The sequence below is a fragment of the Taeniopygia guttata genome, chromosome 4 (genome assembly GCF_048771995.1).
Source record: "Taeniopygia guttata chromosome 4, bTaeGut7.mat, whole genome shotgun sequence".
Classification (NCBI taxonomy): domain Eukaryota; kingdom Metazoa; phylum Chordata; class Aves; order Passeriformes; family Estrildidae; genus Taeniopygia; species Taeniopygia guttata.
This window is the reverse complement of record NC_133028.1, coordinates 32,736,975-32,751,328: the sequence shown is the minus strand read 5'-3', so window position 1 is coordinate 32,751,328 and position 14,354 is coordinate 32,736,975. Positions and strand designations below refer to the sequence as shown.

Sequence of the window (14,354 nt, the reverse complement as noted above, 5' to 3'; positions counted from 1 at the left end):
ATACTTTTCCCATGGCATTGCTCTTTCATTGTGGTTTTTATTCATATATATTAAACATCTATCTTTATATGTACATATATGTGCACATGCACATTTCACTAGCTTTGTAATGTTCAATTAAGCTTTTTAGGCATTAAGTAAGAGCTGCAAATGGGATAAGTTTTGATGGGTATCTGTCTAATTATTCTAAAGAGCTATAAAGTATCTCTTAACTTTCCAATCTCTCTTGTACCTTCTTTGCTTTAGTCTCCATCAGTACATTTCAAACTCTCTGTAGAAGTCTGTCTTTCTCATTTACATCTGTGGTCTTTTCTCTGGATTTTGTTTGTACTGCTTGCTAATTGTATGGAAGAATTCTTTGATTACATATACTTCTGTGGAGTTATTTGGAGGCCTCAACTGACAAAAATAAATATTAAGATTTCCTTTATCTCTTCTTTTCCCCCATATGAAAGACAAACTCTCCCAGTACCAGCAAAGGACCTCTGTTAAATGTTTTTCTTTCTGAAGCCTGCTTCTTGGAAGCCTCAATTAACTTCAACAAAAAATTGTATTATTAATCCTACCTGGCAGTCTGGGTATCAATCGAAGGTGTGGTGTATGTAGCACATTCATTGTTCTCAACTGAATGAGCCCTCCCCAGAAGATGAGTATGTCCAGAAATTATAGCTGAGCAGTCTGAACCCCTTTATTCACCCTGCTGGGTGTGCTCATCCTTTCACCTGGGTGCGTTAAGAGCCTATGATATTAATCAGAATGGCTCCAGTCTCAGAGCTTATCTACATCAGTGGTTTTAAAAGTGCACTCTTCTGTCAGCATCGCTGCATCTGCACAATAGATATTGCTAGCTTAAGCTATGACTTCTAGTAAATTCAACTGTGCTGCCAGAATTTTTCAGTACAGACCAGATCTCTCAGTACTGCCTATTTAAGCGTGTTCTTGAGCTGTGCAAATACAAAGACAAGATTTTGGTGCCACCAAGTTCGCGTGCAGGTGTAAGGGGTTTCCTTCTTTTCTAATGCCTGCATTTCTTCAGTCCTGGACCCCCCTTCAGAATCAATTTTTTTATTTTTATAAATTCATCTGAACATAGCTTATGTAGTTATTTTACCTTGGATTTCTTACTATTTTGGAGTTCTTCACTTTAGGAGGGTCATGAGCCCCTCTACTGCATCAAGAAAGTTTCTAGACCCTATCTTGTCATGGAGCTCATGATCTCTTTTCCACAAAAGTGATCCACAAAAGTTTCCACAAAACTTTCTCAAGTATCTAGACAATTCAGCAAAAAGTTAATGCTTGGAAGTGCCTATACTGGAACTGATGTTTTTGCCTTTAAATATGGAATAAGAAAGTCACAAGTACTTTCATATTTAGTATAAGGCCATGCAAAAAGTGGATGTTTCACTTTGTCTTTCATATTAAAAAGGAATTAGAAATATTTGAAAGAGGTTAGAAATTAAACTACCTGCTCATCCACCCATATGGACTTGTCTGAGGCATCTTGACTGTCACCATAGGAAAGATTCTCTTCCTTCTTCTGCTTGTGCCTTCTGTGTCCTGTAAATGAGTGGAGCCCTCCAGTATTTCTGGCTTCGGCTTGCACCTCTGCTTGTTAAACTTACTTGATGAGAAATACAGTTACATATTGTTAATTCTAGTGTGAATGAGCTGTGGAACTGCTCTACAAACCCCTATTTGGGTCTGAAAAGACTTAGTTGATAATTGGGAGTTATTTTAATTATTCAGTTACAGTTAATTGTGCATGCGTTTGGAGACCAAATTTTCATTTATGTTGTTAATGACAGAAATAGCCCATTCTTAAAAGGTCACCTTCAGATCTGTTGCTGAAGTAGATTGTTACTTTAATTAGGAGGATTTTTAATCAATGTGTGTACTGAAATATACTGAATATTATATGAAGTGGTAATTTAAAGAATTTAAAGAAATAACTTCCTCCAAAGCGTAATATGCAGGTGCTCAATACGTCCTGTATAAGGTTGTGCTGGTTTTGCAAAACTGGAATAATTTGGCAATGAAGCATATTTTAAAGTTGAGACTTGGTTCTCTGACATGTGAGTGCAGGTGCTGTCACTGGGCTCTCCAGCAGTAAGTCAGCTTCATCTCTATGCTGAAATTTGGCAGCATGTGGAAGCACAGCCAGGTGCCTTACCTATAGGTAACACAGACCAGGGAAGGAGGGGGGCAGCAGGAGGAGTTTCTTTGTCCTACTTCCCCAGCTTCCTGAAGGAGGCTTTGAGTTATTAAGAGTTAATTGTTCTTTAAGTAGTTAAGTAGTAGAGAGGGTCTTGGTTGGTAGTCAGGTAGGGTCGTGCCAGAGTAGGCAATGTGCTCCTTTGAACACAATTGCTAATTTTGTGGGAAATTTTGTATTTCACATAGTTAGCCAAAGAACTGATTTAAAAACTGCATTATCCTTTTGTTTGCCCTAATCAAAGTCTTAGTTCTGTTGAAACTGGAGACAAAACCTTGGAGGTAAGAGTGGAATGGGGTGATTACAGGACAAAAAGTTTTTGTATGACCTTTAAGGTAAGGCTAAAAATCTGATGCAATGAAAGGGATGCTTTGAAAGAGTTAGAACAGGGATTACAGAAAGGAAGTGATCCAGCAGGGCAAACAACCTCCAGCCTTTACTGTCTGCTGATGTTGGATTGTGCTAAAGAAGAGACAATTAGAGGTTGTGACAAGAGGACACAGCTTGTGCAGAGAGGGAAGCAGGAACCTGGGGAGTACAGAGGAACACATGACAGCTGATACCATCTGAATAGATAGGATAGTTAAATACAGCAATAGGCCTTGCTAATGTGAATATAATCAAGTTGAGCAGTACTTTACTACGTCTTATGGTGGCATTTGTAAATAAGATTTTACACTACCGTATTAGGAGTACTAAGTGAATGTTGTTACAGTATAAATATAGAGTACTCGTTTCTGTGGGGATTTTTCATCATGTTTGGGAATTTTGTTGTTTGTATCTCTGTGGTTTTGATTTGTTGCTATTTGAGAAAGTCAGTCATGGGAGCAAGGGGATAACTTTGAACAAAACAGAGTTCTTGAGCACTAAAACAATTGTCAGTATGCCTTAAAAATCTTACACATCATTCTTTATAGAGATGAGTCACTAAATAATTCTCCAGGTTACCAGGCTGCAACAGTATCCTCATTATAATGAGACTGGGACTGAAAAATCTTATTACCTGTCAGATCATAATGGAAAGGAAAATCTTGTGAATGACTCCTGTTTATGTGAAATTTCAGTTTTCACTATGAGAAGCTTAACTTGGAAACCAAGGGTGATGCTGCCTGTGTATCCTGTGTCATGCAACCAAAGCAATAGCTTCAGCACCTACACTTTTTTCTTCCCTCTCCCATGTGTCTGCAATGACATCCTTGTTACAGTTTCCTCAGTTTCTCCTTTCATTTCCAGACACCTTCACAGTAATATTTTCAGCTCAGCCTTGTGACTGTATGCCCAGCTCTTGCATGTCACATGTAATATACTTCATTTCCCTTATAGTGACTTGAGAGATGTATTGTTTTTGAAACCTCACTACTGTCAAATTGTTTGAAATTAACTCTGAGTTTTTGAAGGGAGGCTTGAATGATTGACAGCCTCTTCAGATGGTGAAGCTGACATACTGATAGCTTTGTTCTCCGAACAGAAATACAGAAATGTCTGTGCTGTGCTCCCTGCTTGGGGGCACAGGGACTGTAGCACCTTTGCTGATGTTCATGGTTTGTTGTATGTTGTTCTTGTGTCAGAGTCTCTGTTCCACTTGTTTTAGTTTTGAAAAATCTCTCAATTTCTGTATATTTGTTCCACAACAAAAAAAGGACTCTGTGGAAGAGCTCTGAGCAGGTGCAAAAGTAGATTTGGGAGACATGATTCAAGAATGAATTATGCTTGCATATATTAGGATACCATTATAATAGGTTGAGTAAGAGCACAGTGATGGAAAAAGAGTGTATAAAAGATGAGAAGGGAAGGAGATGATGGCACAAAGGATGATTTTCAAGTTTAAAGGAGTAGAGGGAAGTTCTTGGGCCTTATTAGTTGCTGCTGAGTAATGAATTGCCCAGTGCTGACTCTACTCTGTGCTGAAGTAAATGAGCCACAAAGCCCTTACCTTCTGAAGTTTTCTTTGTTCTCTTGTTTTTTTTCTCTTAAACTCTTTCTCTTGCCAGGTTTGCTGTGTCGCTTGTCTTCCCCAGTGGTGCCATAATGAGTGCTATGAGTGCTTCTTTCTTCTCTTTGTGTCTTGAGCTTGTTTTGTTATTCATTTTTTCTTCACATCACGGCATTTCTGCTCACTTAACCTCCTTTCCCTCTGTCTTTTCATCACATGTTCTCATCCTCTTTTTTACTAAAGGAGCACACTATATTGTTAGGGTCAGTTCTCACGTAGCTCTTTCAGCCCTTGAAATAACACACTTTTTATACAAATTCCCCAAATTAGTGGTAGATGCTTCTTCTCAAGATCAAGGTTAATGATAGTCCCTCCAAAGGAGGAATTGAAGCTGTCAGGGTAACCCTGGTCTGAATTCCTCTGAAGAGTCTGTTCCAGTTGGTTCAGTGTCTCAGCTCTTTTTCCTTGCAATCTCCAGATTTTCTGCTCGGTGACTTAATAACCAGCACACAGCCCAGGTTGCATCTGTGTGGCCAGCTTGGGGTTATTTCCAGTTTTGTCTTAAGGTTTGTAGCCTTGCTGTGGAGAGGCTCCTGGAATGCAGAAATAGCTGTAGCTCCATCTCAAATGCTGTTCTATGTCCTCATATCCTACCAGGAAAATGCAATCCTGAGAAGTCCTCCCTTGGCTCCATCATTACATCTTTCTGCCTATATGAGGGAAAGGATTTAAATTTTAATTAATGTCTCCAATTTTGTTATACAATCATCAATGTATGTGACTAACCAAGATGCTGCAAAACTCTTTATCTTGTTGGTTTTCCTGACTCTTATTGCAAGAAACTTCCGTAATGAACATAGAGTACATTTATTTGTTGTTTATTCTGTCTCTAATGTAGTTAAGATTTTTAGATAGACTGTATAAAGTAACTTTTATATTAACATTACATCCTGTTGTGATAGTAGATATGAGTGTTCTGTTCCCCTGGCTGATGTAGAAAAACACGAAATAATTTTACTTGTCTTACTTATTACTCTGTTTTTTGCATGTGTGTTTTTGTTAGGTTTTTTTTTTTTTTGCTATGAGTTTTTGTTTGTTTGTTTTTAATTTGATTCTAAAATGTAGGGTTAGTTGGTGACTTCAGGAGGGTTCTTTTAAATTTTAGTTTGTGAACTGTCTGACAGGCTGTTTCTCACTCCCTCTTAGGAAGGCTGACTTGGGATACATTCTGTCTAATTTCTATGCTGGAAGACAGACTTTTTATATTAAGAAGTGAGTTTCTAGATATGATGACCTGAAATGTTCATGTATTAAGAGTCATCAGTTTGACTAATGGCACACCATGGCTACAGATCATCCTAAGCACCTCTTCAAAGTGTCATTTTTCCAGCTCAGTTGATTTCTGACATATCTCACTTTATCAGCCATTGAAGTGGAAATTTCATCACTCTTTTATGCTTTTTGAGTTTTTCTTAGTATTTGTTTGTAATAGGTTTTATGGGTGATTAGTTGTGCGAATTGTGAAGGTTTTTTTTGTGGACAGAAGATTTTCTTAATTTTTGCGTATTGTCCTAAGTTTTTAATATACCTGTTAACATATATCAGTTGAATTTTGCTTTGTTTTTCTGCTATTAAGAGGCTGTGAAATACTATACTTAGTCCAATTTGTAACTAATTTAATACTTACACTCATTTAACCTGGTCAACAATTACAGGTACAAAGGAAATTATTATTAAATTAAAATAATGGCACTTGCAGACATGTATCTGTTGAACAGCGCTTAGATGCTATTTTCAGCAGCTGTTGTCAATGCTGAGAATAGGCACTGTCTTAGCTTGCAGCCTGTAAAAGCCTCTGCTCTTATTCCAGACAGAAGCTCAAGTCTGCTACTTTTCCCAGAAATCTTAGGGTTCTTGTACTGCTTGAGTTTATGTGGAATCATGAAAGCAGATTTGGTCTCCATCTAAGCAAGTGGTCAGACTGTGTTTTCACCTAGGAGTCAATGTGGAAGGATCAATAACTCTTCATTTTTTATAATGGTAATTAATAACAAAAATAACAATAATTCAATAATAATGTAGGTCTCTGCAGCTGGGAATACTATGATTCTTTGGAATGTCTAAGTTTTCAGATTGAGATGTTGGGAGGGACATTTGTGATATGTAAGATGTAAGTTCCTTCCATCTCTCAACTTTCCTGGCCTCGGGGAGGGAAGAAGAGCTGCGCTCCAACAACATGCTGCTTTCCTTGCTGCTGCTTCTCCTTGAGACTGAGGAAGAGTTTGTGTTCCTTTTATTTCAAACAGTCTTACTGTTCTTCTGTAACAGAGAAATGTACAAATTTTATCTCTCAATTTTTGAAGATTTTCTATTCCAGCTCTTTATATATTAATGACTCTCATTATTCTTGGAACTAATTCCAGTTTTGCTTTGTATATTTAGAGATGTCTAAAATGGATATAGATGTTGAAAGGGACTATAGTAGATCCATAATCAATCCAAGCAGTGACATAATCTTTTTTATACAATTATCTTGTCATTTTGGCAACAAACACATTTTACTTCTTACCTGTTTACTCCTTCATGTTTCTGTAGATTTTTAGATATTAAAGGACATAAAATACTGAGATATATTTAGGTTTCTTAGGTACATTGATGTTCATTGACTCATGTTTAATGCTGTGAGAAGTTTCTCCAAGTGAAAGATGGGGAGGGAGCACTCTGTACCTTGGGCATGATTGCCATCCTGCTGCCAAACTGCAACAACCCTTTGAGGAACTCGGAGTTCAAGGTGTTGAATGAAATGCAATCATTTTCTGTAACATTTAAATGCCTGCAGGCATGCTAAAGTTGTACCTGGATGTTTTGGATAACTCTGTAGCGTGACCTTAATGTCTTTTTTTATATCTTACCAATTTAAATATGTCTGTAGTACTTTTCTGTGTCACAGTGTACTTAAGTATCAAGTGCTTTTTCTTGAAAAGAGTTAAGTAACTGTGGGTTGGTTTTTGGTTGGGTTTTTTGTTTGTTTTTCACTACCTTGACTTTATTTTATGTTGCAATAGATGACTAAGAGAAACTGATGAAGGCTGTCCTGATAAATTTTAAATGCAGTGTAAAACTTGTAACAGACATCAGCCAACTTTGTCTGTGTCTGAGACATCAGTCATTGAAGCTCCTGTGGTAGCTTTGACACTTGTGTGTGAACATGCCTTGTGCTCAGTTGTAGTGTTTGCACTTGGTGTCTTTACAACACTTAAAGTAAAAGGAGGAGTTTTGATTGCTTATTTGTTTTAATTATTAATTGCACATAACTTACCAGACTTGATAATTAAATATTTTTTGTGCTAAAGGTGTTAATGATGGCAGAGGTCAACAATGTAGCCTGACACACAAGGACTCTTTGATCCCAATGACCTGATCACAACAAGAATTATTTCTCTGCTTCTTCTCTCCTTCTAAATTAAGTTGAAAGAAATATTTAAATATTATTTTTAAAATGGCCATCTCCTCATTATGGTTTCAAGCTGTTTTTAAAATTTGGCGTGAGACTGGAAAGTCGATTCTGAGTGTGCAATCAGCTAAACTGTGTTGAGAAATGGGCTGAGTGTGACTGTATGAGAGCTGACATGTCAGCCTGGTGATCAGTGAACACCCTCCTGTGGAATTCAGCCAGGAGCCCCTAACGCTGCAGAGATCACTGAGGAGGTCATGGGAGATCCCAATGCTCAGCAACACACACGAGCATCCTCAGTTTTTATACTTTCAAAAGTATTGCACAGAAACTTGAAGTAGTGGCATGCACCAGTGAAATTTTTTTTTATTTTCTGCAGTCCATGCAGGCTGTTTCATGTTAGCATTGCAATATAACACATGCAGCATATAGCAGAGCTGAACTGACATCCCTTTGTGAGTGTTAGTAGTTCAATAGCTTTGTAAATATTGCTCTGTGTAAATGACTTCATTTAGCTGGGGTGAAGCAACCTGATAGACCATAAATATTGACATATGGGCAAAAATTCTTTGCAGATGAAAGCAAGTGTTTTATAATAAATCTCAAAATAAATTTAATTGTCCTTGGTTTAAGATTTTCATCTGATTTTTTAAATTAGTTGCTGTGCATTTGTTTATCCCCACCAAGACCCTGAGATGCAGCTTTAATATTATATGAAACAGAAGAGAAGAAAAAAAGGAAATATGATCAAATCTGTGCAGCAGTGGTTAATTTAAATCTGTGAAGATGTGAATGGGAAATCTTGTTAGTATTTTAGTAGTGATCTTTCAGAGAAAGGGGCTGAGTAGATGTAGTAAATGACAGTTTGTTTTTTTATTAAAATAATTTTCTCAATAATTGAAAATATTTCTCTCATTTGGGTATGAGAAGTGTTTTCTAGGGAAGAAGAAGGGGTGATTCATAATGTATCAATGATTCAAGTAAAGATGTAGTAAAGCCATTTGCAATTCTCCTTTTGTTTGACTTGTCACTGCTGACTTACCCTACTTAAACATTAATTATGATATTTGTTTCTGTGTTCTGCAAATATGTTTGTGTTCTCCCTTTCTGCTTGTTATCTGATCACAGTAAAGAACATTTATTTGTAGACAGTTCTTTAAGATAGCTTTTATTCTGTCTTCTATTAGATATGTGTATTAATTCACTGATGAAATAAATTCAGACACAAGCCTGAGGATGTTGTTTCCTAAGACTTGCTAAAAGATACTATTAATTTTTAAAGTTAAAGGCTACTGAAAATAAACAGGTGATTTGTATAATGCCAGATTTAAAAAGATCATGTTCTTAAAACCTAAAAGGTTTGTTTTGTTGTTTGTTTTGATTTTTTTTTTCAAAAATGCCTACAAATAATCCAGTAGTCCTCATTATTCTATCAGGATAATCACTGCTGAAGTGTCTCCATAAAGTGGTGCTGTTAAACAGCTTGTATTTTTTTAACCTTTTGATTCTTTGCCCGGAGAGGCATTAGATAATCCAGAGAACTGCTTTTTGAAATTTTATTGAATTCATTGACTTCTGTGGGAAGCAGATCAGTATTTCTTCATGCTACAGTATAGATTAAATATTTGAGAATTTTAGCTTGGTATAGTAACAATGTGTTGTGCAAATAAGAGTTTGGGTTGTTGGTTTGGCTTTTATTGTGCTATTTTGTTGTTATTTTTAGTGGTTTCTTGTTGGGGTTTTTTTAACATTATAAAGGCTTTTGGAAACTTGGATAAAAATAAAAATCATTTCTTCTTTGATGGTGAATAGTCATGATGGTGAATAGTGTGTGTCAGTTTTCCCATGGTACTGTTTAAAGACACTAGGAATTAGTGGCCCTTTAAAGTTTTGACATTCTTAGATGAAAGGGGAGAATAGGCTTTGCACTGCAAAGGAATTCCTGTGTGTATTTCTTAATTATTTTTAAACATCACAATTCAGTTTAGCATTAATAAAATACAAAGTTTATAATATGTCTAGTAAACTGACTTTTCCTGGACAAGTGCATTTATTAGTAAATCAAATGTTTATTTAATTTATTACATTTATTACATTTATTAGTAAATCAAATGTTTTAAAATCTGAGTGTTTAATATGATCTAAAAAGATGTGCTACATGGGCATGCAAACATCTAAACCATCATCAATTCAATAAAATGTTGTGTTGTAAAACTTTCTTTTTTTTGATCATGTAAAAATTTCAGTTAACCACTTAAAATTTGAAAATATGAAAGAAGATTATTTCCTTAAATGGAAGTATTTGGAGCTTTATTCTCAAGTCTAAACTGCACTTCACATAGGCCAAGAAATGCAAAAACCTTTCTGGAAAATTGCAAAACAAAATGATAAAGGACTCTCTCTCGTTCACAAACTTGAAGTATGGCTCTGTAGCAAATTAAATACTCTCTAAAAATATTTTAAGGAGTGACAACTAATTAGTTTGATATTAAGTGTTTAAATAAGTGAAGAGTTGTAAAGCAACCTTATTTTTGCTGAAAAGAGTGCAAATGGAGTTTGCTGTTGCTGTGTGATATGTGTTGCTGTGTGATATGCATATGCTTCTCAGCCATTTAAAGACAAAAATTATATTCTTAACTTTATTTTAGCACTTCTGTTTAAAGAACAAAACTGAAATTTCCAGGCTTTTTTTCTGTCAGAAATGTAGATATTTTGGTTGAGGGTGCAGGACCCAAGAAATTAAACTGAGATGTCTTGTTTTGAAAACTGAGAAGTCTTGTTTTGAAAGCACATGAATGAAATATTAAAGCAAAATAAATAGTAATAGTAATATGATTCTTAGTGTAATATTACTTTAAAACTTGAGGGAAAAAAAAAAACTATTTTTGACTGTCATTTGCAAATCAAATATTTTCTTGCCTTCTAGCACAGCTTGCATAAAATATACTGGCTTGGATAAACCTTCCTGTACATCACCTGTATTGTTTTTGTAGCTTGCTGTGAAATGTGTACATGTTCTCTGATGAGAATAATTTCCTATAGAATAGCAATTGCAAAAAAAAATTATAGAAGTCTAAAAGTCTGCAAAAAAGTATAAAACCCCAAACATTAAAACCATAAGTTTCCAACAAGCAGAAGAAAACCAGATTTGCCATTTAAGCATGCAGGCTTCTCAGAAAAAGAAAAAAACAGGTTAACTTAGAAAACAGATAGACCTTAGGCAATGAACACATTCGTAAATATGAAAAACTACTATTTTTCCAGGCTGTTCTCTGCTCCATCACCCTCTGCTTTTGATCGTTTAATCTGTTGTACAAAAATGAGTAGTATTGTGTTGATGTTTTTCACAATTTTTTTTTTGCTAATGTTTTAGATCAGGGTAGCTCATGCATTGAGCTCTGGCAAGTCTTACAGAGCTGCTTCTCACCTATTGCTGAGCAGATCTTTCTTTCTTTCTTTCTGTTCCAGACAGTTAGGGATCAGTTACAGCCATTAGAGATCATTGTAACACATCAGTGGTTGTCTTTCTAATTTTATTATAGGTGAATGTAAGCTGAATGTAGAGAAGACTTCCCAATAAGCTGGACTGATGTGCACAGAGAAGGAATGAAGTATGGATGTGAAGGAACGTAGGCCTTATTGCTCCCTGACAAAGAGCAGACGGGACAAGGAGCGTCGCTATACAAACTCTTCTGCAGAAAATGAGGAGTGCAGAGTGCCTACTCAGAAGTCTTACAGCTCCAGTGAAACCTTGAAAGCTTTTGATCATGATTCCTCTAGGTTGCTGTATGGAAACCGGGTAAAAGATTTGGTCCACAGAGAAGCAGATGAGTATACCAGACAAGGTAGGCAAGATGTTTGAATTCAGAGTGTATAATTCATTAGCTCCAAGGCATTCTTGCTGCAGGAAGGGTATGTTCCATCCTTCCAACAGGAAGGAAACCTGTTCCATCAGTTTTGGTAATACTCCACACACGTAGTACACTTCCATTGTAGCTCTGTAAATGTTTTACAAAGATGGGGAAGCATTGTGTACCATCTTTGGAGTAAATAATATATGACGCACAGGAAGTAAACAGCCTGCGTTGGGCAGTGGATCAGTGACAATATTGCAGAGCCAAGTGTGAAGCATGCAGGCCTTACAATTTAAAAATAGACCCCCAGTTATTTGGCTCATTAATAGGTTGCCCAAAAGTTTGCCATTCTAGTATAGCTAAAAATGTAAATAGGCTAAAAATTAATAAAAAAGAGATAAATACAAGTGTTTCAAGAAGACCATACCCTATTAATAGATTTGTGGAAACATAGTATGTCTGGATGAGCATTAAAATAATTCATGAGCTCAGTGCTTTTATATTTTAGCTTACAAGGGCAGTAAAAGAGCACTGCTCAGTGAGTAAGGTAAATTAGTTCACAATTTGTGCGTTTGGGTGTGTTAGATTATTTTTTTAGTGGTTATCTCTGATACATATAACCAAATAGTAATAGGTTGCTAAAACTCACTGTTGAGTTTTTCAGTTCAGGACTGGAGAGAGATAAGTCTAAATATCCATCAAGATGCTCAAAACTTGACTTTATATGGTTCTCTTGCACGTTACTGTAGTTGACTGTGCTTGAGCATAGGGTTTGGACAAGATGATCTCAAGAGGTCCCTTTAGATCTCAGGGATTCTGAGTGATTGAACTTGGCTCCAATTAAGGTCCAGCTCTTATGCATCACTTTTGGATTCAAAGGTGTAATGTCTGGAATTGACACTTCTACATTTCCACAACTAAGCTACTTAATATAAAGAGAAAAAAAAATATTATGAAATGTGTAGAGTACTTCAGCCCAGCTATCTAAAAGGATAAAGCTAGGCCAAGAGCTGTGTGAACATATGACACAGTTTTCTGTTTAAAGCTATCTCCTATTTTATGTGGAAACAAGAGTAGATTTAGAAATCTCACTCCTGGTGAGACAGTCCTGAGTTTTAATTTTAGAATATCTAAATCATTTTTTCCACTGATGTTTTTTTCTCTGTTCCATTTAGAATAACTTTACATTAAAATTAGAGCTGGGCAGATGGTGTTGACTTCTTTGCCTACTAGTGTTTGCACACTTATGCACATTTAACTGAGGCTTTCTGCTACTCTACTTTCTGCTGTTTATTTTTGGTTTCTGTGATGTGTTGAAACTTCAGGTTATCACCGTTTTCCAGTTTTTAAGTCATTAGTCACCTTGACATCATTACTTTAATGAGGTAAAAATCAAGAGAAAGTTTTCTAAGATCTGTACTGTAGACGCTGTCTTAGTACTAGGGTTGAAATTATGCCAGAACAAGCACCACTTATTTAATGAATTCATAAACTATTGCCTGACTAGAATATTATTATTTTTTAAATAGTAATAACAAACTGGAAGAAGTTATATGGTCTGGCATGTCACATATGTTGGTGCACTGGAGCTTCACTTTTATTCCTTTTCACTTTCTTCAGAAAAGCACACAGTATTTAGCTAATACACATTACCTAATATGCAATAAATTGCATGTCTATAGGCCTCAAATGGCAGTCTAGGATGGATAATACCCTCTTCACCCTTCAGTGGTCTCAGCACTGTCTTCTGTGCCCATTTAATTTCCCCCATTGTCCTTTCAATTATTTTTGTATGGCTTGTTGGCTTCCTGTACTGCAGACCGGTTTGGCCCCTTTGGGGACTACCTGCAGGTTTGATAGGGTCAGGTAATAAAGGGCTTGGTTCAGGTACTGTATTCCATTGATTCATCTTTGACTGAGAATTTACAGCTTCTGGCATTGGAAGTATTTTGTGGAAAAGGTCATCAAGGTAATTTCAAAGGTTTTTAAATAATATATAAAAGATGCTTCCGTGTTATTTTTTTCCTCTCTGCCTTGAAATAATATGAGATATATGGCTTTATTGACAGTGTAATGGACAACCTCCTAATTCAGCAGGAAATTATTCTGTAAATAAAAAGGGCAACCTTTAATAAATATCTTTAATTGGGAATGAATTTAAAAAATTAATCATGATCAGTGTTTCACTTTCTGTCCTGACTGTGTAAAGCAATATGAAATTTCCAGTGTCAGCTGGAAAGTTACTGAAGCAGTTTTGCAAGATTCTCAAATCTCTTAAATGTGGTGGAATTAAAACCTTAAAATTATAGACTCTTCTGAGTTGGAAGTGACCCATCAGGATCACTGAGTTCAACTCCTGGCCTTGTGGAGGACACCCCAGGAGTCACACTGTGTGCTTGAGTCTTATCCAAACACTTCTTGAGCTCTGTCAGGTTGGTGCTGTGACCACTTCCCTGGGAGCCTGTTCCAGTGCCCAGCCACCCTCTGGGTGAAAAATCTTTTCCTAATTCCCAGCTTAACCACTCCTGACACAGCTTCAGGCCATTCCCTTGTGTCCTGTTGCTGATCACCACATAAAAGAGATCAGTGCCTGCCCCTCCTCTTCACCTCACAAGGAAACTGTAGAGTACACTGAGGTCTCTCCTCAGCCTTCCCTTCTCCAGGCTGAGCAGACCAAGTGACCTCAGTATGGCTTCTCCTCAAGCCCTCCAACATCCTCTTGCCCTCCTCTGGATGCTCTCCAACAGTTTAACACCTTTCTTGAGTTGTGGCACCCAGAACTGCCCCCAGCACTGGAGGTGAGGCTGTCCCAGTGCAGGGCAGAGCGGGACAGTGACAACCCCTTGCCCAGCTGGCCATGCTGTGCCTGATGAAGGACAGGGTTGGCCCTCTTGGCTGCCA

General features: G+C 36.7%; 1 protein-coding gene across 45 annotated transcripts in view; it reads left to right on the top strand.

The window, feature by feature from the left end:
* Window positions 1–14,354, top strand: part of TENM3 (teneurin transmembrane protein 3) — a 1,292,556-nt gene that overhangs the window by 970,400 nt on the left and 307,802 nt on the right. For 44 of the 45 annotated variants that reach the window (XM_072927763.1, XM_072927759.1, XM_072927755.1 and 41 more), the window contains one exon: window positions 11,142–11,444. In XM_072927763.1, the coding sequence (XP_072783864.1) occupies window positions 11,213–11,444 (232 nt within the window). In that variant the 5' untranslated portion in view covers window positions 11,142–11,212. 45 annotated transcript variants of the gene reach the window in all.